The following is a 24,153-nucleotide window of genomic DNA, read 5'->3' as shown; positions in this document are numbered from 1 at the left end:
TGAACAATTTGTAACTCCTTACGCATATAAGGTATTTAGAGGTAATATATGTTAAGTATATGCCAATAAGCTAATGCAAGATAGAATAAATTATTAATATTGGTAATAATTAATGTTCATAATATTTAAAATATGTTCAGATCGACTGGCTGATCTGAGAGAAACGCAAGCAAAGAATAAAACGTGGAGCTTGTGTCGCTTCAGTACGAAAGGTTCCGTTCAAATCTGAAGGTTTGTTTCCAAGTTGAACGCATCGCTCCGAAAGAAGCTCTCTCAGTATTACACAGTTATCAAATATATCTGATTGAAGCAGTGTGTCTCCAATTTAAACTACAATTACGCGATTAAATGTATTTTTTATTCAACAACATTCATAGTCGGGATAATTTGAGCTTATAAAGCTTGCATTTTAATATGATTTGCTAAATATACGAATTTCTATTAACCAAATAATAATAAGTGTTTGTAATATTCCGTAGTTATAATTCAATTTGCAATACTTCTGACATATATATCAGATAATGTTATCGTATGAGACCAGAGTAAACCTAACTCCAAAAATGCTATTTTCACAATGTGTAATCGTTAGAAGTAAGGTGGAGCCATGTACCTCCAATTCACTGACTCTTTTTAAGAGTCGTGCCCTACATTATTTCCTCTCTCCTTTAAATTTTATAAATTGGAGTTAGTCCCTCTGGTTCTGACGCGACAATTCATGCCTTGAAATAAATGTAATACTAATAATTGTCCCTTCTAGGCTACTACGCTCCTGTGTTTTCTGATGCAGGTTTGTCACAATTCAACTCAATACTAGCACGCATTTTTCATTGGTTTCATTACATATGCCTATAATCTTAAAATGATACTAAAGTATTCTTATTCTTAACTTCTGAATATTTGGGCCGAACAAAATATTCCCACATATCATAAAACGTAATTTAAATTGCATTCAAATTGTGTAAATTATTACATTTTAGCAAGCCTAATTCTACTAACAATAATCTCTCTCTCATGTATTATCCTGACATCGCGAAAACAGGGTAATATACTAAAAGGCCAGTGAAGAAAGAACATTTGAGAACTAGTTTCAATTTTATAAAAGTATAAACTCTAATTTCATAGTTAAAGATAACTGATCATGAACCATTAGAAATGTTTAATTCGATAGATGGAACTGCAAGCAACGAATGAAAAATTCTTACTAATACGACTTCGAACAAATTCGTTGGAATTTCCTTTACTTATCTTTTCTGAAAGTCCGCGGATCAAGATATTCAGCGCTAGAGTACAATGAGAAAGGAATGAATATTAATAGCATACTCTCAATATTTCTTACAAGTATTATTATAGCTAATAAGAAAGATCCTCAACTTTAGGAACGAAATGTACTCTGTATATGGGTATGGGACAAAAGGCCGTAAGAAATTATTTTACAATTCTGAATCAGTAGATTATTACATACTAGCATTTGCAAATGTTGTATATTCTGAAATTTTAATCATTTCATGTTGAGACTTTTCAAGTATAAAATATGTTCTGTATAAATTACAAACTCTCAATAAAAGTGAACAGAACAGAAATGGAAAAGTGTGACAATTGGACCGTACGACTTTCTTTTGTTTTACGAAATCTGGGATAATGAGGTGTGTCTTATAACAGCAGTTAGATGAAACTAGGATATACATTGCTAGTACAATTCCCTAAATACACTCACAAATTAACCACTACATTTACAACGATTGTTATTTTAAATTCTTTGCAGCACCCCAGAAGGATTTTTTAGACCAAGATCTATATTACTCGAAAAAGTATGGAAAAGGTAAAGTGAAAACTATTTATTCCGTTGCATGTTCTTGCCACATACGAGTATATGCAACACGAGAAATCAGGTTCAATTAAAAATGAGAACAAGATACCCTCTAATTCAATATACTGTAACTTATAAAACGAGATAGAGACAAAATTGAAACATAATATAAGCTACATTGAATAGTTAAAATTTTATAAGATGAATTATATTAAATTAGATTATAATTAGAAACAATATCACGAAAATTTTCCCCGAAGGTTTAATGTTATTTCGATTCACTCACAAGCTTGAAAATTGATGTCACTGAAAATTAATAACAAAATTTACAGATTTATACTACTACACAGCGTTATTTTTGTGTTTGTTGCCCCTTCGTTGTTTCTAACCTGCAGTGGTAGGAAAGATGTATATTAATGAAAAAAATCGAAAATAAGTAGAATTTTTGTAAGCTACTGTTATTTGTTACAAAACTCTCTTAATGAAATAGATATGTGAATGATACTTAACTTCATAAATTTGGGGCGAAACTAATTCTTGTTCCGCTTTTTCAGCTACACAGTGTAATCCTGGAGACAGATGGTTAATGGAGTGTAACATATGTCGGTGTAATTATAAAGGAATGACTGTATGCACTGACAAGAAATGCTCACCTGTGAAAGGTACGTGTTCTACGCAACAATTGTCCTTCATCAAACTTATTCTTCTTGCAGAAAACGAAGCAACATCAATACCAAAGTGTCAGATAGTATAGTCCGCGCGTTAACTTCGTTAACGTGAACGTCCAAGAACTGAAGAAAGCCGCCGCCACGAACGCGGGTAAGGTTAAACAGCGGGCGAGATGTTTTCATCTAATCACACTCAACGTTCATCCAATGGGCGCAGCTGTCATTCTGCTTGTCTACTACACGTGGAGTCTCAGTCACACGACTGCGGATACGTTGTTGATGTAGCGTCAATTTGTTGTTTGCAACTTCAATGTGGAGACCTTTGTCCTTTCGCAGCTGGAGAGCAGATGTGGCAACACTGTGCGTTGAATGTGATTGTTATAGCTGGTGAGCGCGCTCCGTCGACTACAAAGCCAGCCGGTCGTTAATGAAGCTAGCACATCGACTACCGTATACATAGTACGTATTATGACATGCCACCTTGTTTCTTATGGTCCGCTTTCAAGTGGCGTGCCACATGCGACATGTCTCCTTGGTGTGATAACGTAAAACGGGATACAATTTTCCCTATTTTCTTATCATTACCTGAGAGAGCGCTCATCTCTCAAGCAAAATGACAAGTATCAACATGAAGCTGAATTGTTCATAGAATATGCTGAAACCTTTGCCAACAAATATGATTACTCCCTGGTTAAATATGTTTCTGATTGATTGATTTAGTTTATTTTACTTTGCGTTTCTACCACTTTTGGCTAATCGCGAATATGAGGATGAGGGATGATATGATGAAATTGAAGGGACATTCACAAATTACACCCATCCCCAGGCGGGGATTCGAACCCTGGACCTCAGGCGTAGTAGTGCGCTATGATAACCACTCCGCAAAGGAGGCCGGTTAAAATATGCTTCTGCATTCACCTTCCATCGTATTTTGATCACAAATATCACATGACTTAGAATATTTCCCACCATGCATTGCTACAGCCCTTGCATTCGTTATTAAGTTTTCGTTCGAGTTTTAATTTGAGAAAGAATAATTTTAAAATACCTTGTACATGCTTTATATATACTTACTCTGTTTTATAATGCCTTTAGAAATATAATATTAAATCTTGTGAATTTATTAAGAATTTATATTGTATTTTGAGGGTAGAGAGGTTAATGTGGGTGGATACACTGTTTAAAATACCGTAGGATCCGAGCCACTACTATCGGATTAGAAATTGTGAATACTCGAGTTTGGACTCCAATTAAAAATTAACCAGTAGACCTACATAAAAACGAGTTACTTCAAAATTTAGCTTATTCAATTCTGCGTTAATCTATACTAACCAATTTTCTTTTCGAGTATGCCTTCTATTTTTTATCGTCGTGAGAACAAAAAAAGTTGTTTTTTTTTTTTTTTAGTTTTGCAAACGATCGCTCTCTTTGAAATTATGTAAATCAAAAACGGGTTGTTCGATAGTTATGAAATTTTAGTAGGATGCACGCAGAAAGGTTTCAAACACAATTATTAATTTTGAGGTTTTCAAAATTTCTCAAAAAACAGTTTTAGCAATTTTGCGAAACGACACATTTTTAGTATTGGGTAGTCCTACAAATACAATATTGATCTTGTTACGACGTTCTTTGCATCTGTTTTGAAAATGCATTATCATTGTCAATTCACGTTGCGAACAGATATTATATAGATATTTATTCAACGGAGTGAATAAATAAAGCTGTTCGCGGAACATGTCTGTTGAACCGCGGAAACCGTCGACGGGCGCTGCGAGTCAATCCTTGCTGTGTAGCTTCGTTCCACGTGCAGGTTCACTCCGTTGAATAAAAATGTGTACAAAATCGGTTTCGCAATGTGAATTGACAATGATAATGCATTTTCAAAACAGATGCAAAGAGCTTCAAAACAAGACCAATAGTTATTGCATTTGTACAGTGTCTTTCACTGTGGAGTCTCCCGTGAAGCGGCGGCTAACACGCTGGGCGGTGGGAGGGCGTCTGCCGGCATTTAGACCCACAGCTTGTGATAGTGTCGCCCCCCTTCCCTCGTTTCTATCCGGCCCTCTGGATTACTTCCTACTTTCATCCCTCAATCTCTCCTTTCACCTCACCCTGGGTGCCAAGCGAGCAGATTATATTTGCGCCGGAATTACGAAAAGGGGAGGGTTCACATAACAATTTATATTTTTATGTCCCTGGTTCGTTTACACATATACAGCAAGTGAATATAAAACTGGTTAAATGGACAGTACCGTAGTTCTTGAAATTATAACATTCTCGTAGGATATATAGGTTTATTATACGTAGTTATATATATATATACATATTTTACAGAGCGTTTCCATGAGTGTCTTGCATAGACCAAAATTACCAAATCTCTAATAATATAGTTTCGCACCTATGGCATAACCATCGGCACTTCCCTTACCACCGAGTTAGCAAAACTATCTCGGTGGGCCTATCCTCAACTTAAATGATATTCCGTTACAAATGCGTTTTCTTACGCCTTCTCTCTTTCTTTTGGGCATCAATTAATCAAATCCGGAAATATCCACATAATCAAAGCTTTTTCTAAAAGGGGACTTGGGACAGCAACATGGGCTGGCATAACCAGATGCTACAGTATTTTATCCAGTCTAGCCACCAAAAGTGGACTAAACTTGAGGAGACGTTCCTCTTTCGTCGATCAATGGGGAAACACTGTTTTTTTTCCTAAAGCCCACTGGCCTTTTTATAGCCGGGGTAAACGTCCGTGGACGTGGACCCCGTAGCTTTGGAAAATTCCACTGCCAACGGTCCTTTGTAAGACAGCTAGCTCCCCCAACCGGGGAGGTAAAAACAGGGGAATCTAACATCCAGCAAACACAATCCAATAATATACACTTACATGCAATAATAACATAAAAGTACACTTATGGAAACATATTACTAAACCCTACACCTTGTAGCTGGCCAGCAATTAATTATTACAATATACCAAAACCAGTAATGGTCAATCCGACCGTTACATAGTTCCCCCCTTCAAGAGGAACAAGAAAAAACAATACACTCAAAACAAGATTAGCATATTTACAAAATCATCCAACACAATTACACAATACCCACTAAAGTATTCAACTGTTCTCAGAGTATCTGAAAAATGAAATAGTCACTAGTTCATTCACTTTATCACATTGTCCACAACGTTCGCAGATTCGCCAAGCTTCCTCTTCCTTGTGAAGTCCGCCACTGAAGTATCCTCTCTAGGATGAAGTTTTCCTGGCAGCATCTTCTTTGAAGTTGGTTTTCTCTGGTACCTGGTTCGACTCTTCACCGAGTCCCTGGTTTGACTCCCAACTGAGTCCCTGGTTTGACTCCCAACTGACTCCCTGGTTTGACTCCCAACTGAGTCCCTTGGCTTCGACTCCTGACCGAGTCCTTGGCTTCGACTCCTGACCGAGTCCTTGGCTTCGACTCCTGACCGAGTCCTTGGCTGCGACTCCTGACCGAGTCCTTGGTTCGACTCCCAACCGAGTCCTGGTTCCGACTCCCAACCGAGTCCTGGTTCCGACTCTCGAACCTAAATCCACAATGTGTCTTTCTGTTTACAACTTGGAGACACGCAAATAAATAAACAGTGTTGTGTAAATGAAGAAAATGGGGGTAAGTTATATACAAATGAAAACTAAAATAAAAAAATAACAAATAAAAGAAGATCGGCGGTCGGCTATTATGACAGCTGGGATTGCTGTCTAGGCGGCCAGACGGTAGTCTTCCTAACCCTCATTAGGAGTTGTCGCGTGGCTCCCCTTGGCTGTTTTCTGTCCCTCCACCTCGCAGCAAAAGCTGGTGGTTTATGGCTGGACAACTGGCCTGCTTCAGCTTCCACAATCGGACAATCCTTCCCATTCTTTGCCCTGAAAGTATCTTCTTTAATCCTTCCAGACATTAAACATGGACCTGAGTGTTCCGTTTCAAGTTCACCATTAACGCCACGCAATCTGCCAGATATAGTGTGCTCTTTCAGCCACACCTTGTCTCCAATGCGAAATTTACATGGCTTACGTTTGATCTCGTTCTCTTCATCCTGGAACACCTGAAGTAAGGCTGGGCTCGTTTTCTTATATTTCGGTCTCACTTCTTTCTTCATTTCGCTGGAAACAGTACAGGGAACGCAACTTCTGACGTAGCGAGCGATATCTCGTGTCATTCCAAGCCACGAATATTTCTCCTTGATTTTCGACAAAGTTTTCTGCTTCCCATTGTGTCCTGCAAATTCAGAATCGTGATGTGACGTCAATATTTGAGATTTCAAACTCAACGGGACCCATATCTTGGCTGTTCCCTTAGGATCTTGCTTGCAGTCTATCCTCCTGCACAAAACTCCCTCCTCATCCAAAAACGACTGATTGGCCATCTTAGCAACTTTCTCCTTATACTTCCTACTCCCAGAGAAATGCTTTCCCTTCAGTTGCTTCATTACATGAGATAACAAACTGTCTCTCATTTGCTCTGAAACAAGCGATGAAGTTTTTTGTAGCCTGTCAGAAACCAGTAATTCATCATTTTCATTGTCCTCTAAAGCAAAAGGCAAAAATGATAATGCATGGTTCTTCTTGTCCGTAGAAATGGAATTTTTTCGAGGAAATTTGCATTCCATTTTTATTCCCTTCCTCCGTTTTCTCTTTACCTCTTTCGAGATTTTCAGAGAGCATAATGCACCAGCGTTTGCAGTCTTCTGAACTTCGAGTCCTTGGGAATCCACTAATTGGCCCGTATCCTCATTCGTAGACTTCCCGCTATTCTCTTGTGCATGAGTGTTGCATCCATCCAGGCTCGAGGGATCTGACGAGTTATTCCTTTCCTGTACCACGTTATTTCTCTGCATAACTGTAACAGCGAATTCTCGTTTACATGCACGCTTCGAGAACGTGTAAATCACGTCGCTATCCTTGAACGACCAACCGTTCTCCTCAATGTGCAAAATTATCCCACTCTGCCTCAAAAAATCCCTTCCAACGATTATGTCACGGAAACAATTCTCAAGGATGATAAATTTATGCTTAAATTTCATGTTATTAATACAAACAGTAGCATACATCTCCCCAACTGATGTAACGCTACCCACAGCTAACGAAATGTTCCATTTTCTCGTCTTCATGAATTTATTTCCATCCCTCTCTAACAACTTGGCTGTCTCCAAACTTAGCGTAGAAGCTGAAGCTCCCGTATCTGCAAATAATACAAAGCGTTTGTTGTTAATCTTACATTGAATGAGAGGTTCGAGGTCTTGCTGAAAACAGCCTTCTCCATTCAAAAAACGGCCTTTGTTTCTGCGTTTTCTCCCGGCGGGCGACAGAAGGTTTATTTGGGGACGCTGCTGACCTCCCTTTCCAGCGGGTTGGTTCCTTTTATTGGTCTGTTGACATTCCTGAAGTTTATGGCCCTCACAACGGCAGCCCCAACAAATTAACTTTGCAGAATTTTTATTGGCCCCCGCTTGCCCAAAAGTTGCATCAAAAGAGGGTCTCTTGTGCCCTACGGTCGCGTCACCGCCAATGCCCCTTCTTGGTAAAACGGTTGTTTCACAGCCCTTGATCCTTTTTCCTAAACCTGGATTGAGAGAGCATAAGGGTAGCTGGTCACTTTCGGTTCCCACCTCGCTTGTCCTCGCAGACAAAGCCAAATGTTTTACCCCTGTTCTTCGCGAGATGTCCTCTTCAGTGTTGCAAACTTCAGAAAAAGATAATTCCGTCTCACCGGCGAGCGGTGAATAATAAAGCCTTTCTGAATACAACCTTCTCTGAACAATGGCTGCTTCAGATTCTAGTTCCTTCAAAGTATGAAATTGCATCCCATACAAATGCCTTCGGAAACTTGGGTGTGCATGAGATAGAATATGCTCTATTACTTCACATTCCTCTGTCTCTTTTTGCCTCATAGAAAACAGTTTTCTCATTCGACGAATAAACAATACAAGAGATTCTTCGCTCATTTGGAAGCGATTCAGAATCAAACGGTCAATTTCATTCTTATAGTCTACAGAATAATATTCTTCTAAGAAAGCATTTTCAAAGCTCTTGAAATCTTCAAACGGGCGTGAAAATCTAAACCAATCCCCTGCAGCCCTCCTTAGCGAGAACGGAAGAATCTTGTCAAACAATGACTTCTCCGAAATGCCCATGACATCTTTATAATTCCGCAATTCCTGCAAATAATCATGCGGCGAAATCTTGTCATCGCTCCCCGTGAAGACTGGAATCGGTAAATTTGACTTATCGAGAATTTTCTGAACTTTTTTCTCCTCTTCCTTAGCACTCTGCTGTTCAGTGCGCGATAAAGCAAGATTATTTAAGTCCCTAATAATTTCCTCCTGAGATTTATCGCTTATATCCTGATTACCCAATAGCTGTCCAAGCAAATCTCTATCAATTTGTACTGCCATTTTTTCTACTTTACTTTTTCCACTACGTAATAATATTCACTTCTGTACGATCTTCGTTGTAAAAATTAAAAAATCTATCCGTCCGTCAGTCCGTCTATATTTCAAACCTATAGACCTGACGACAATTTATACAACAAGATATATCCTGGACAATAGAGCCCCCATATGTGAAAGTCGTCGGCCTCCCTTCCCTCGTTTCTATCCGGCCCTCTGGATTACTTCCTACTTTCATCCCTCAATCTCTCCTTTCACCTCACCCTGGGTGCCAAGCGAGCAGATTATATTTGCGCCGGAATTACGAAAAGGGGAGGGTTCACATAACAATTTATATTTTTATGTCCCTGGTTCGTTTACACATATACAGCAAGTGAATATAAAACTGGTTAAATGGACAGTACCGTAGTTCTTGAAATTATAACATTCTCGTAGGATATATAGGTTTATTATACGTAGTTATATATATATATATACATATTTTACAGAGCGTTTCCATGAGTGTCTTGCATAGACCAAAATTACCAAATCTCTAATAATATAGTTTCGCACCTATGGCATAACCATCGGCACTTCCCTTACCACCGAGTTAGCAAAACTATCTCGGTGGGCCTATCCTCAACTTAAATGATATTCCGTTACAAATGCGTTTTCTTACGCCTTCTCTCTTTCTTTTGGGCATCAATTAATCAAATCCGGAAATATCCACATAATCAAAGCTTTTTCTAAAAGGGGACTTGGGACAGCAACAGGGGCTGGCATAACCAGATGCTACAGTATTTTATCCAGTCTAGCCACCAAAAGTGGACTAAACTTGAGGAGACGTTCCTCTTTCGTCGATCAATGGGGAAACACTGTTTTTTTTCCTAAAGCCCACTGGCCTTTTTATAGCCGGGGTAAACGTCCGTGGACGTGGACCCCGTAGCTTTGGAAAATTCCACTGCCAACGGTCCTTTGTAAGACAGCTAGCTCCCCCAACCGGGGAGGTAAAAACAGGGGAATCTAACATCCAGCAAACACAATCCAATAATATACACTTACATGCAATAATAACATAAAAGTACACTTATGGAAACATATTACTAAACCCTACACCTTGTAGCTGGCCAGCAATTAATTATTACAATATACCAAAACCAGTAATGGTCAATCCGACCGTTACAAGCTGTACGCTGACCTTGGCACTGGACGCGTCATTGCTTCAGTATCTAGGTAGCTGGAGTCCACTTTGCACGTGTTTGTGAAGTGTTAAGGTGTTAACAAGTGTTCTAGATTGTTTTGTTTTAGTTTACGTATTACTGGTGCTTTTCTGCGGTCTAATAATGCCACGCTACCCGTACAATTTAAAGTAACGCATTTTTATGTACGACTCTTATGTCATTACGAATTCTTGTAGGGAAGTCAGAAGGCGTTGGGCAGCAGAATTCCCAGATGTTCCTGTTCCACACAGAGACAATGTTCGAGAACTTAGGAGCAAATTTAGGGAAACAGGGTCTGTTCTTGATAAGAAGCGAAGGGGAAACTGCGTGTCCTTACTGGCGAGAAACTAGACGATGTTGGAGCACGATTGGAACGTACTCCTCAAAAGTCCTTCCGGCGCCTTGCACAAGAAACAGACATTTGCATGACGTCTGCATGGCGAGCTACCAAACTTTTAAACCTGAAGCCATACATTTAAAAGAAAATATCAGGAGAGTAATTGAAGCAATTTCGGAAGAGGAACTGATGCGTGTTAAGTGAAAATTTCCTTAAAAATGCCGTAAGTGTGTGGAAGCAAGAGGACATCATTTCCAAAACCTCTTGTAACAAGGTACGTGCTCATTTTAATTGTAACTGTCCGTGTTATTGTACGAGCTTATTTAATTAGATAGCTAGCGGCTCCATTTACGCAGATGTAGCATCCAGCTTGTCGGCAGACGCGCTCTCGCTGCCCGGTGGAATAGCCGCCGATCTGCGAAAGACTCGGCCGTGAAAGGCACTGTAGGATTATCCAATACTAAGATAACGTTGTTTCGCAAAATTGCTAAAAACTGTTTTTTTGAGAAATTTTGAAAACCTGAAAATTGATAGACTACGGCCGCCATCTTGAAAATTCGTCCCATTCATTTACATGGTAAATTGCTACTGTGATTGTGTAGCTCTGAAATGGAATTTCGACATTCTGCTTGCAGGACATTGTTCTTCGTACTCGTCCGTGTGTGTACTCGTACCTATATTATAGATTGTATAATTACATTAAGCGCAAAATAATAATAAATCGCAAAATACATATCTCACGTCTTTCCACTTAATTTTCTTATTTCACAAGAAGAATATTAAAAAACAGACTACGTAGATCACAAGAGGGAACATTTATGCTGCGATTGCTATACTTTTGTTACTGGCAAGATTGCGTATTACTTTGCAATTATATTAACATTCCAGGCTGCAACGTATTTTTATCACGGCAAATTGTGCTGCCACCTGCGACACCGCCTGGAACTTCCAGCGGGCGGAGGGATATTCGAGTTGGACAGCTTCTGCTAGCTAAAAGTTTTTCGAGCCTCGCGAGTGTTGTGTTGTCAACATAAAATAAGAAATTACGTCACCGCCAAGAAAGAAGAGAGGATCGTTTCTATTAGCAAGAAAAAAGAGGAGAGAAATTAACTTGAAAATTTGGCGAGACAACAAAAGCAGTATAACTGTCTTTTATCACTTTCCTAATGCAGATAATATGAGAAAGTATAATTGTCACGCCAACAATTCCGGCCGCAAATTCATAGGTCCGCGAAATCTGTGTTCTCCATACCCTCGAAATAGCCGGAGGGGAATGGACTGTACCGTTCCTCGACCCTCCCTCAGAGAGCTGTGTTGTCACCGCAAAATGGTCAAGGTCGAATTTCAGAATCCTTCTTTGGAATGAATGGTCGATTACCAGCGCCAGACCAGGAAGGAACTTTCCTCTGTTGGGAGCAGGGCTCTTTTTCCATTGAAAAGGAAATATTACGTGTAAATGTACTGAACCCGTGTATTTTATGTTTGTCCAAGCTTTTGTTACATATTTATGCTGGTTGATCACATGACATAATAATAATAATGATGATAATAATTGACCTCAATAGTGGAGGTATCACAGAAATTGTCGTAGGTTCGAATCCCAAGCAAATATGCATGTGTATTTGTTCCACCGCTTCATCGTTCATCATCATCTATTCGCAAATATCACAAAAGTTACAAAAAGACGTAAGCAAAATAGAAATAACAATAACGTTTCCATTATTTTATTTACATCCGGATATCTGCTTATTTTTTTCTTGTTTACTTGAATATTTGAGAAATATTCGTTAACGCATGCATTATCACTAAATTCTATGAAACTATTGGCTGCGTAAGGTCCCTCTCAAGAATAATAGCTAGTAAATTCTGTTTTACTCAATGTGGGGTTTGAGAAATGAAAAATAATGAAAATTAAAAGTAAAATATTATTTAGAAGCGGAAATGACTGAGTGGAAATAATGGAAAGTAGTTTACCTGCTGATAAAACTTTTGGGGGTCACGGACAAATCAACTGGATTTTACTGTATAAAAAAATGCTATGGTCCTAATAGGTGGAACACTGACTATCATGGTCGTATGGAATGGAGGGAGCAAGGGGTGCCACGTCCTTCGGGAAAATGAAGGTCCACCTAAAACTTATATATTTCACATATAATGTCATTTCAGTTACAGTAATTCATGTTCATTATTATAAATTAGTTGAAGAAACATAATAACTTCGGACTGAAATACTGTTTTTCGAGGGGGGCATCACTATTATGGGGAAAAAAATGTGCCTCCTTTGTTCCCACCTGGAAAGCAAATTACCTTGTTTGCCCCTCCCTGGAGAGAATCCTGGGGACCCCCATGCTGACTAGTGGTGCGATTATACCCAAATGACAGTCTGGCCTAGCTCTACTAACATGTAATGTATCATCATCTTTTATGTGAACGACAGAATTAAATTTTATATAATCTCATAATCAGTAGTGGTGACAATGAGAATGAAGATGCGAATGATTCTATTTCGATAAAAAGGGGCCAAAATGTGATTGGATTCAATGAATTAAATGTAAGAAATTGCTCCACGAAATTTGCAGAAAGGACCATTTATATTGTAAAAAATTCTAAAGGAAAGCAATTTCTTTTGCTTCAATGCTTCTTGTATTACTATATATTTAATTTACATTGTATACAGAGTCTGATACGTTGTAATACAAAGTGTTCAATTTCCTTTCTCTCTCTTTGTGATATTGCAAACTTCATATGTTGTTCCACTGTCCCCTTGTTGAAGATATATGTAAGTTTTGACGCATTTAGTTTCATTGCATTTTTTCACATTGAGCCGAATACAATTGTAATACAATTAATTATTACTTTTCTAGTTTACAGTTAACTAAACACGCACTATATTGAGTGTGATAATATATATGTTTTTCCCATTTCACATTTCATTTTAAACAAACTTAACTACCCAGAGTTACCTTGTATGTTTATTGTATATATATGTGTTGATCAGTATGCGTCCATTTGCGTAATATTATGTTTTTAGTTTCACCTCATGTCCTCACTGTACCCCTTAGGACTGTAAAAGCAAACGATTCGCCAACAACCGGAAACGATCTATGCACCTGAAAGATCATAATCAGGTGAAAATGCACAAAATCAAATGATCCCTCAAGTGCCGGATGAGGAAGTCCCTTTAGTATGTAAGAAGGGGTGCTTCGAATAGTGGATAAGAACCCGTGGAGCCGGCCCTTGTGGCGGAGTAGTTAGCACATCGCGCTACAACGCCAGGGGTCGTGGGTTCGAATCCTGGCCTGGGAATGGATATTTGTGTCTGTTCATCAATTTCATCATATTATCATCACTCATCCCCATCTTCGCAAATTAGCCAAAAGTGGCACAAAAAGCGAAGTAAAATATAGCAAATCAAACCAAACAGCCATTGCAGGGGGGGTGTTATAACCCGGCTATCATTCTCCTCATAAGGGGGTACAAATATTGGGAGGGCCAGTTGTCCCGAGGTAACAGGGCCCTCGGTTGGACTCGTAACACATGAAATATCATCTGCATAGAAGACACAACATGAGATTTGGAACATGGAAGATCGTCACTACTACTGGAAAGGATAGTGAAGTAGAAGCGATGCAAAAATATAAATTTTAGATGACTGGGATTAGAAAAAAGGAAGAAGAAGAAATTGAGTAAAGCCGTCCGCGCATTGTGCAATAATCTCTGAACAAGTCGTTGAAAATCTATCGAAAGAAAGTGACGTCAAATGAAACGTAATTTTTCTCCTACTGCTCTGTGTATGTAGCATGAATTAATGCTTCGTTTCTGTGTAACAATAGAAACTAGAAGTAACTTGTTTTTATTATACACAAGCAAATAGAACACCAGTACATTATTATTTTCTTCGGGCACTCTAGAAATCAGTATTTACAAGAGATTCTCTCCCCGCAGGAAATGAAAATTCTGGGTACACACTTTACTACAAAGAGAGATATCTGTAAATGCTAAAGTCGAAGATTTTGGGCATGAAATGAAAAATTTCGCTATCGAAGAGTTTTACCACAGAGTAGTTTTACTCATATTACTGCAGTTCAGTTACATTTTCCTTGTAGTTTAACGACCAATTCATATGCTCGATTTTTAGAATTACCGTTCTGTCTCAGTCTCCGTTCGTTCGTTCGTGTGTGTGAGGGAGACATGTGTATAAATTGATAATCGCGTTTTTATATCACGCTGATGCCACCTGATTTGCATGAAAATTTAACCGCTAATTTGGCAACGACAACTGAACCAAAGCCCACCAAAAATGTTTCAACCACCATTGAGCCCAACCAAAGAAAATTTACTGGTAACGTCACTGCTTATCTCAATGAGGGGGGGGGGGGGGGGCTGGTTAGCACATCGAGGAACCGCCCCCTGGAGATAAGCAGTGGCGTCACCAGTAATTTCTCTTGGGGTGGGTTCAAGGGTAGTTGACACTTTTTTCGGGAGGTTCTGGGCTATCATAGCTTCCTCAGCCGAAATCGAAATTTAAAAAGATGATTTCTCATTTTGTTGATTTTCTTACAAACTGTAGTTCAATAAAACGTGATAGGAGCTTGACTTGCGTAGGAACATTTTGAACAGGTGAAGAAAGCTGGGAGGGAAGTGACGAATTCTGAAGTGATCGTTGGAAGATAGACCTTGCTAGGATATTGCGTCACGCCACTGGTTGACAGAGATTTCTGACCCCGGGGAGGGGAGAATATAATTTGGTGTCTCGTGAACTTATTTCAGCATACTTTTATTTATGCCGAAATTATTTCTCATGGGAAAGAAATATTTGAATTGACTTACCTATTAAAAGGTTTCAACTCCTAGTAGAGCGATCCAGACCATTTATCTTATTATTTGCAAATAAAAAATGATATTGATTTAACATAATATACGAGTTTCTCGCAGTGCCGCCATATTTGCGAGCCGACTTGCAAACAAAAAGTAGGAAAGTAACTACGCGTTGCATAAAAGACAGAATGAGTGAAAGAGTGAAATCAGATATATTCCACTTTCAGAGGTTGTATTATTTAATATTACTAATATTATTTTACTGTTCTTGGTTCTTGAAATACTGTAATTTATAATGTTCGTAAAAATAACACTATTTACTGGTGAGATATTTTGATTTTGCCTTGACGTTGTATTTATTTGTGCCTTTAATATATTTTTATGTCTACTTTATTCAGATTGAAACATAATTTCTATTTCGATTTTTAATAGCGATATCAATGATACATTCATATGTAGTCCCAGGTAGTCAAATGTTGCTTTCGGTGTGAACTGTCTGGCCTTCTATACCCAATGGGAGTCGCAAATGTCAGTGTTGGCCAAGAATCGTGAGGATTGGAAAGGAGAAGGCTTCGCCAAGAAAGCCAAATAACAGCGACAATTAGTTTGATTTATTTATTTATTTATTTGGTTTATTTTTCATCGTTTTTCTGCCACTTTCGGCTAATGAGAATGAGTGATATGATATTATGAAATCGATAAAAGGACACTCACAAAAAACATTCATACCCAAGCCTGGATTTCGAACCCGGGAATCCTGGCGTCGTATCGCGCTGTGCTAACCATTCGACCACGAAGGTCGGCACGACACGATAAAGACAATTGGACACGTTGCGCTGAGCAGGTGTTATCCAAAGATACGCCACTCGGCAGGTATTGAACCTCAGACGATATTTTCACCAAGGAGCATATTATTCCAAAGCTGCCACCTGGATGGTGCAGAACTGACTTCTGTTCTAAAAGGCTCTAGGTTCGAATTATGGGCATGGTTTGGATATTTTAGTGCATTTGTTCTATTCCCTGCTTCATCGGCTCAACATTTAACCTCGCCGTGAAAAGCGGCGAAGGTTTTGGTTCACTAGTTGCTCAGATAGGCAAATCGGAACTGAAGTACAATGCAGTTTCCGAGCCACAGTATAATGTGTTCTCACCTGGGATCGAACCCGGTCCCCTTGATCACAAGGCGACAGCGTTTTCCACTACGCTATCGAGGAGGCCTGAAATGCAGATTTTGGAATTTATTGGTAACAACACGAAATAACCATCACCAAAACAATCGCATAGAAAATTCCAACCCAACCTGAGTCGCTGGTCAACCTAGCCTCGGGGACAGACAGACAGAAATCAAAACAAAAGCAGTCGAAGGGTGTTGGTTGAATATTCTGCGAGGAAGGAATTTACAGTCCCGGAAGGATGGGGAGGGGAGCTTGAACGAGGATCGGCGCGTTTTTCGTATTTTGTGGGTGAAAGTTTTATTTTTGCGTATACTATTTTTCGCTATTTGTAAGTAAAATACAGAGTGAATAACTTATATTTTAGGAAAGGAATCAAATGGCAACATTTTACACAGATAACACTATAACACTTACTTATAGTAGTTTGGGAACATAACATTCACCTTTCATTTTCTTTCGCTAAATTAAATTGAAACGTAAAACAACCTTTCGCATCTTGTCTAGTCTAGCGCATAACATACTGCCAAAGTACGTCTACGTTTCGTGTGCTGCACTAAGGATGGGTAAATTGTAGAGGAAGAACTGCAGCGACGGAGGAAAATGCAAATGAAACGGGGAACTATATTGCATCGCGGAATAAGCCACACTCTTGCGTTGGGCCCGCTCGCGAAACTATCGTTGGTGGCTGCTAGTAATTCGGACGTAAGGGTTACAAACTCGTCTCCTTGATACATCGCGTTAAAACATTTCTGCCTGCACCCTACTAAAATTTCATAATGATCGAACAACCCGTTTTTTATTTACAAAATTTCGAAGAGAGCCTTTTTTGTTCTAACGACGATAAAAAATACGAGTAGAAGGTATACTCGAAAAAAAATGGTTAGCATAGATTAACGCAGAATTGAAAGCCCACGAGGGTAACGCCAACGTCAAGGACTTTAATCGACGTTATCATCTGCTCTGATAACCTGAAGGTGACCCACGTCGATCAGAATATAATGTCCGGTATATCAGACCATCACCTAACATACGCCGTGTTCGGAATCAACTGCACCAAAAATTATAACAAATTGGTTCAAGTCAGAAGCTTTAAGAACTTTAACGAAAGTGAGTTTAACAAAGACGCGGGAAATATTAATTGGGACTTAATATGCAGCAAACACGACGTAAACGAATCCGTTTTTCTCTTGAACAGCAACATTATTGCGTTGGCTGACAAACATTTTCCAGTAAAAACGTTTCGAGTAACTAGACCACCCGCCCCTTGGATATCTGAAAAAGTAAAAGAATTTTGGAAAATACGCGATTACTTTCACCTGAAGTATGTTAACACCGGAGATCAAGACGCGCTTCTCTCTTATAAATATTTTAAAAATCGTGCGAAAAAAGCCGTGAGAAACGCAAAATTCCACCATTATGACCGGGTTCTCAATGAAAAAGTTAAAAACGCTAGAGCATTTTGGCAGACATTAAAACGAGAGGGAGTTGTTACTAATAAGTTTACCCAAAAATTACCCTCAAGTGTACTCAATGCGGATGCAATAAATGACTTTTTTGTAAATTCTGTCAGCTAACAAACACGACCGAGGTTGAGACATTAATAGAGTCATATAAAACACGGCAGACAACCGGAATCTTCAAACTGAAGAAGGTTAATGAGGCTACCGTGTTGAAAGAGGTCAAAAACCTACACTCCAATGCCAAGGATCATGATGGCATCAGTCTAAAAATGCTGAGATTCTGCATCCCGCATTGCCTAAAGAGCCTAACTCATATCATAAACTGCTCTCTTTCTCAAGGGGTATTTCCCGAAGATTGGAAAAAGGCCGTAGTGACGCCCGTACCGAAAACCACTGTTTCCCTTGATGTTAAAGATCTAAGACCAATAAGCGTACTGCCAATTATGTCTAAAGTTATAGAACGCATAGTAAAAGATCAATTAGTAGACCATCTGATGTTGCATGACCACTATTCTCCACGTCAATCAGGCTTCAGGAAACAGCACAGCACGGTAACTACTTTAGTTAGCGTTGTTGATGACATAGCCAAGGGGATGGATAATGGTAAAATTTCGTTTCTGGTACTCCTTGATTACACCAAGGCATTTGACTCCATAAACCACAACCTTTTGGCAGAGAAATTGAAATCTATCGGCATAAGAAATAAGGAATTGTTATGGTTTCGGTCTTATCTAACGAACAGGCAACAGTGTGTAAAATTAGTACACGAGAATAAATCGTGCATGTCTAAATGGCTTGATATCAAACAAGGAGTACCACAAGGAAGTATTCTAGGACCTATCCTATTTTCGCTATACATCAAAGATTTTAATGATTCACTAAAACACTGCAAATACCACCAGTATGCGGATGACACACAAATATAAATACAAACACCATTAAGAAACAGTGCAATGGCCCTAGAAGCATTGCGACAGGACCTAAATTCAATATCTAAATGGTCGGAATGTAATGCACTCAAATTGAATTCATCCAAGTCTTACATTTTAACTTTAGGCACAACGAGTAACCTCAAAAAGTTAGAACAATTACAACTCCCCCTCCCTACACTGAATAATTCCAAAATACAGAAAGTAGAAACAGCACGCAACCTTGGCATAATATTGGACGAGAATCTACAATGGGGTTCTCATGTCACACATATAATTAAAAACTCGATAGCCAAACTGAAATCACTTTTTCCATTAAAACATATGCTAAGCAAAGAAACTAAAACTCACCTAGTCAACACACTTGTAATGCCAAAAATTGATTATGCTTCCCCCGTATTTATAAACATCCACAGTGCTCTAAATTACAAGATACAAAAATTTCAAAACAGTTGCATAAGATTTATACTGAATGTCAAAAGAAGAGAACACATATCCCCGTACTTACAGGAACTTAATTGGTTAAACGTTAAGAATAGGAGAACATTTTTGGCATTGTCTTTATTGTACAGGATCCTGAACAATAAGGAACCAAGATATTTATATGATCAAATTGCTCCGTACAGGAAGAAAGGAAAACAAATTAACCTTCGTCAAAAAACACACTTCACGATTCCTGTACACAGAACAACATTCTATGGGAATTCTTTCATAGTCACCGCAATAAAAGAATGGAATGACCTCCCCCCACCACTGACCTCAGGGGAGCTCCACCCTGCAACATACAAAATAAATCTAAAGAAGCATCTGCTGTCCAAACAATAGTGTCTGGCTTTGTCTTTTCTGTAATGAATGGGAATGAGGTATTGGTTGTAGTTTTAGCTGTAATAATTGTATTCTAATTGTGGTATTTAACTCTGTACCTTCAGTACATTAATTGTTTACATTATAAGTAGGAATGTTTTTTTTAATTTTTTTTTTATTTTTTTTTTGTATTTTTATTCTTTTTATTCTTTCTACTGCAACAAAGATTTTCAAGAAGTGGAAAGTGTCAATTGTAATATGTTTTTTTAAAGGGTTTGTTGTAAGAACGGCCCGCGAGGCCGAAACACGCCCTCTCAATAAAGACGATATTATTATTATTATTATTATTATTAATAAGCTAAATTTTGATGAAACTCGTTTTTAAGCAAGTCTACTGCTTAATTTTTTATTGGAGTCTAAACTCGAGTATCTATAATTTCTAATCCGATAGTAGGTGATTACCGCGTATCGTACTTGTGACCCCTTGATTGCAAGATGAAATATATACATTTAAGGTCATAATCGAAAATATAGGTACCGGTAATCCTAAAAGGTAATTGAATAGGTAGTGTATGGTGTGTCTGTGTATTTTTGAAGGACAAACTATGGCAGGATAGACAACTTTCCACCTTCAATGTGTGAAAAACAAGAAGCCTCAATATTAATTCACTTCACTTCAATTAATGGGGGTGTAAGGGGTACCTTCCACGTAGGCGCCCAAAAGTCAACCTCACTTCCCCGTAGTACACCCTGGAATGAAGACTAACGGGGCTCTGGCGACTGGCACTATGGCCAGTATAATTTTTTGTGTTGTCCTGTTTTTTGTCCTTGTGTGTGCTGAGTGCCCGTTTACAGCCTCAGCTTTTAACAGAAGTCAAAAATTTTTAAGATTTTTAGTTATGCAACGTTAGAGTTGTTATTTGTAATGATAAGGGGCTGGCCCCCGTATAATGTGAAGGATGCAAAATAGCCTAAGTGCTGACGCACCCACAATTTTAAATTCAAATTCAAATTCAAACTTCAATTAATGAATTACAATAATATTGCAGTAGCACTGTCGATTACTTCGAATACACTTTATGCCCGCTCTGTATTTACAAAGGAAAGTTGCTAAAGTACGTGTAACTATTTGGTTATTATTTTGTTCAAATACAGGTTTCATGTACTAATGTTTTTTGAAAACTTACTGCATTATCTTTATATTGTATATTAATAATATAAATGTATCTAAACTTCTAGTTCCAGCACTACCTCCAATAAGCGCAAGATTCTCAGGTAATACTGTATATTCTCTACATATTTGAACCTAGTTTTATTTCCGTAAGGAACAAAAATAACTTCTGTGTGTCTGTATGTTTGTGTGTATTAATATGTATAAAATTAAGATGTTCTTTATATTTATCAACAAAAGGCGTCCATTTTCTTGCGAGGCCGAGAGATCGAAAGAAGTGTGGCGGGCGGCGCTAGCGGAGATGCCGACATTATTGACCAGTAACGTCCCGCTTATTTTTATGGACATACCTTTAGCATGCAGATATTTATATTAATATTGCAAAACGAGCACTACCCTGTGTTATAGGAGTTGTTCAAAGTGATGTCCACCTACATTCACACATTCCTGGCATCGTTAGATGAAATTTTGATTCACACGCAAAAGTCCGTCGTTTTTGCTAAGAGGTTCTAAAATTTAACGATCCAGTTTATCGTAATGTAAGGACAAGATGCCTAACCGTCACTCTATCTGGAGGTGAAACGCTAGGGAATATCTGTGGAAATTGCCTACACATGTCTCGACACGAGTCTGTTTTCACGTAAGTGTCATACATAAAAAATCTTTGTTCTAACGTGAACTTTGCGGCTGGCATTTCAATCGCCTCACTTACACACAACACACACACACTGCAATTACACAAAGAAGAAGCACGGAAGTAACCAAAAACCACACTCTTTCACACAGTACGAAATTAACAAGCTCTTGGTTCAAGGTCTGTTCCTCACTCCATTCGCAACACTGTCCAGGGCACCTGAAGTCGCGAAGGAAAGAACAACTCAAGCTCGGAGCTTTCAGATTGCAAACAATGCTCACGAAAACCATTAATTTTTAACGGTTTAGTCTGCAACGTAATCTTTATACAGTGTTTCACATTGGAAACCTCCAAACGATTCCGAGCGAAGCAAAACGCTTTCGAGGGTAAACTAAGCGGGACGTTATTGGTCGAAAATGTCGGCATCTCCGCTAGCGCCGCCCGCCACACTTCTCTCGATCTCTCGGCCTCGGAAGGAAATGGACGCACGGTATATATGCACAGAGTAATTAATTAAAACTTTTCTAGAGATTTGCTGGAAAAACGAATTTAGTGTTGTGATAAGGTTGGAGTTTTGTGTGTGTATGATGCGAGTTATGAACTCGCCTTTCTCTGCTCAAGTACAGTGCGTTTGTTTTGGCACTGGGCCGAGATAGCGCGACATGGCGTAGATGCCGGCATTTTCGTCCCGTAACGTCTCACTTATTTACGCACATATCTTTAGAATGTAGACAATAATATTTATATTGCATAACAAGCACTACCCTGTTACAAAAGAGTTCTTCAAAATTGTTAACGCGCTATCTCGGCCCATAGCCAAAACGAACGCACTGTACTTAATAAATAAATAAATGTTTTACAATTGGGTTGTGTACACTCTCTCTTACGAAATTCATGGGCAAGTAGGGGAGACCGGGGTGAGTTGACAAAGTGTTTTTTACTCCTACTAGTCGAGAGTTGGCAACATTGCAGGTTACTGTGAATATGCGTCATTTCTAGTGCATGACAAATAACATCAATTCTTACTTGCGAAGTATATTTTCTCAACTCTATATTCTTTCTTATACGTTTTCAAAGTAAGTTAGCACATAGTTTATGCCAAGGCTTTCCAGAAGACTATGGTAAATTGTACCGATAGTACATTCGGATGTTTTGTTAAACTGCAATGTTTAGCAGCGGGATGACCAGAAAGTCCAATATGGCGATCGGGGTGAGTTGACAATAGAAAGGAAGGGGCTAGTTGGCAATATTGTAGACCTATTGAGAAAATTGTTCTTCAATTAATTGTTTCATCAAAAAGCATCTTAGCATATAGATACATTGTTTGTAATAATATAAATTAATTAGGATTATAGGATAGTATATTGCATTTGTATTTGTGATATAACAACAAAAATAAACACTGGGTAAAAAATTCGGTAAACACTTTTCTAAACTACTTTTTTTTTAAAGTTTGGAACATTTATGTTTCATGTTATACTGTTCATTTGAAAACATTTTTGTAATCCGTAATTTTTAAGGCAGTATATTGTTTGAAATAAAATATTCCAAACCATATATGGGGTAGAATTACACATATTGTAAACTGACCCCGCACATATAGTCAACTCACCCCATATACGGTGTGAATTGACAGTACTGACACGCTTCGAAAAAACAAACAATAACTTTACAAGTTTTAGCATCATGGTGTAATAAAAATTCACAGTGGCCAAGGAAACTACAGGTATTGCTTGTAGCATTTCATCAATAGTAGATAGTAATTTTTAAGAGTTGCAGAAATTTAAACATACAAACATGCTCAACTCTCTCCGGTCTCCCCTACTGATCGATAGAGAAAAAACGGCGATTGTAAATTAAATAAAACCTGTGGTAAATGTGGAACATCAGAAAAAAAGGAAGAAATTTGATAAAAGTATATGAACGTTTATAAAGTGAGAGTAACAATATATATATATATATATATATATATATATATATATATTAAATTAGGCTAATCATTCATGTTACTACATTTCAACTTTCTAGTACTAGTGGCTTCTGACATAAGAAATATCTACTTGCTACGATTCTATCATGTCTATTAACAATCATAGTCACAACGATGTTGAAATAGAAACACTGTTAGATGGTCTACGGAAATAGACAAGCAGAAATAAATATACTGAAATTACATAAACGCTTACTGAAATTACATAAACGCTTACATTATGCATTATCGAAGATTGTCGCACTTTCGACATATTATAGCTATTCTATATTGAGAAATGAAATAACTACTCATAATTTGAAAAAAATATGTAATGAAAAACCTTAAGTGTAAATGTTAGTACATGTGAGATTTTTGATATAAGTAAAGAATCAGTTCACTAGATTTTTGTATACTTAAGAATGTTTTGTATTTCAGGTGGTTCACAATCTGGCAAACTGTTCATGAAGGATGCAATGTGAGGTTAAATAAAAATAACAAAATAATTTTCTTATAATAAACACGATGTATAATGCCCCAGAAAATATTAATATCAAATTGTCTCGTTTTTAATGAGAGTTTTTACCGGCGTCTATTGGTTGAATTCTGGATTTGGATAAAACACTGATAGAAGGAATTGTTAAAGATAGAGCTGTTTGTCGACTGTGTCATAATATGTGAATGAAATTTAATGTTCAATATAGTGTTATTGTAAATTATCAAAATACAAATTTCGTTTTATACTTTCTTACTTAGTTTGTTTT

The 24,153-nt window shown here is 38.1% G+C and overlaps 1 protein-coding gene across 5 annotated transcripts in view; it reads left to right on the top strand.

The window, feature by feature from the left end:
- Window positions 1-24,137, top strand: part of LOC145991211 (uncharacterized) — a 65,646-nt gene extending 41,509 nt beyond the window's left edge. For all 5 annotated transcript variants that reach the window (XM_083127131.1, XM_083127132.1, XM_083127129.1 and 2 more), the window contains 5 exons: window positions 758-787; window positions 1,763-1,819; window positions 2,362-2,469; window positions 20,855-20,890; window positions 23,828-24,137. In XM_083127131.1, the coding sequence (XP_082983257.1) occupies window positions 758-787; window positions 1,763-1,819; window positions 2,362-2,469; window positions 20,855-20,890; window positions 23,828-23,871 (275 nt within the window). In that variant the 3' untranslated portion in view covers window positions 23,872-24,137. The remainder of the gene's footprint in view (window positions 1-757; window positions 788-1,762; window positions 1,820-2,361; window positions 2,470-20,854; window positions 20,891-23,827) is intronic.
- The last annotated feature ends 16 nt before the right edge of the window (window positions 24,138-24,153 follow it).

Source organism: Lepisma saccharinum, chromosome 8, assembly GCF_977018435.1.
Source record: "Lepisma saccharinum chromosome 8, izLepSacc3.1, whole genome shotgun sequence".
NCBI lineage: Eukaryota > Metazoa > Arthropoda > Insecta > Zygentoma > Lepismatidae > Lepisma > Lepisma saccharinum.
The sequence above is the reverse complement of the archived record's forward strand: the minus strand, read 5'-3'. Positions and strand labels throughout refer to the sequence as shown.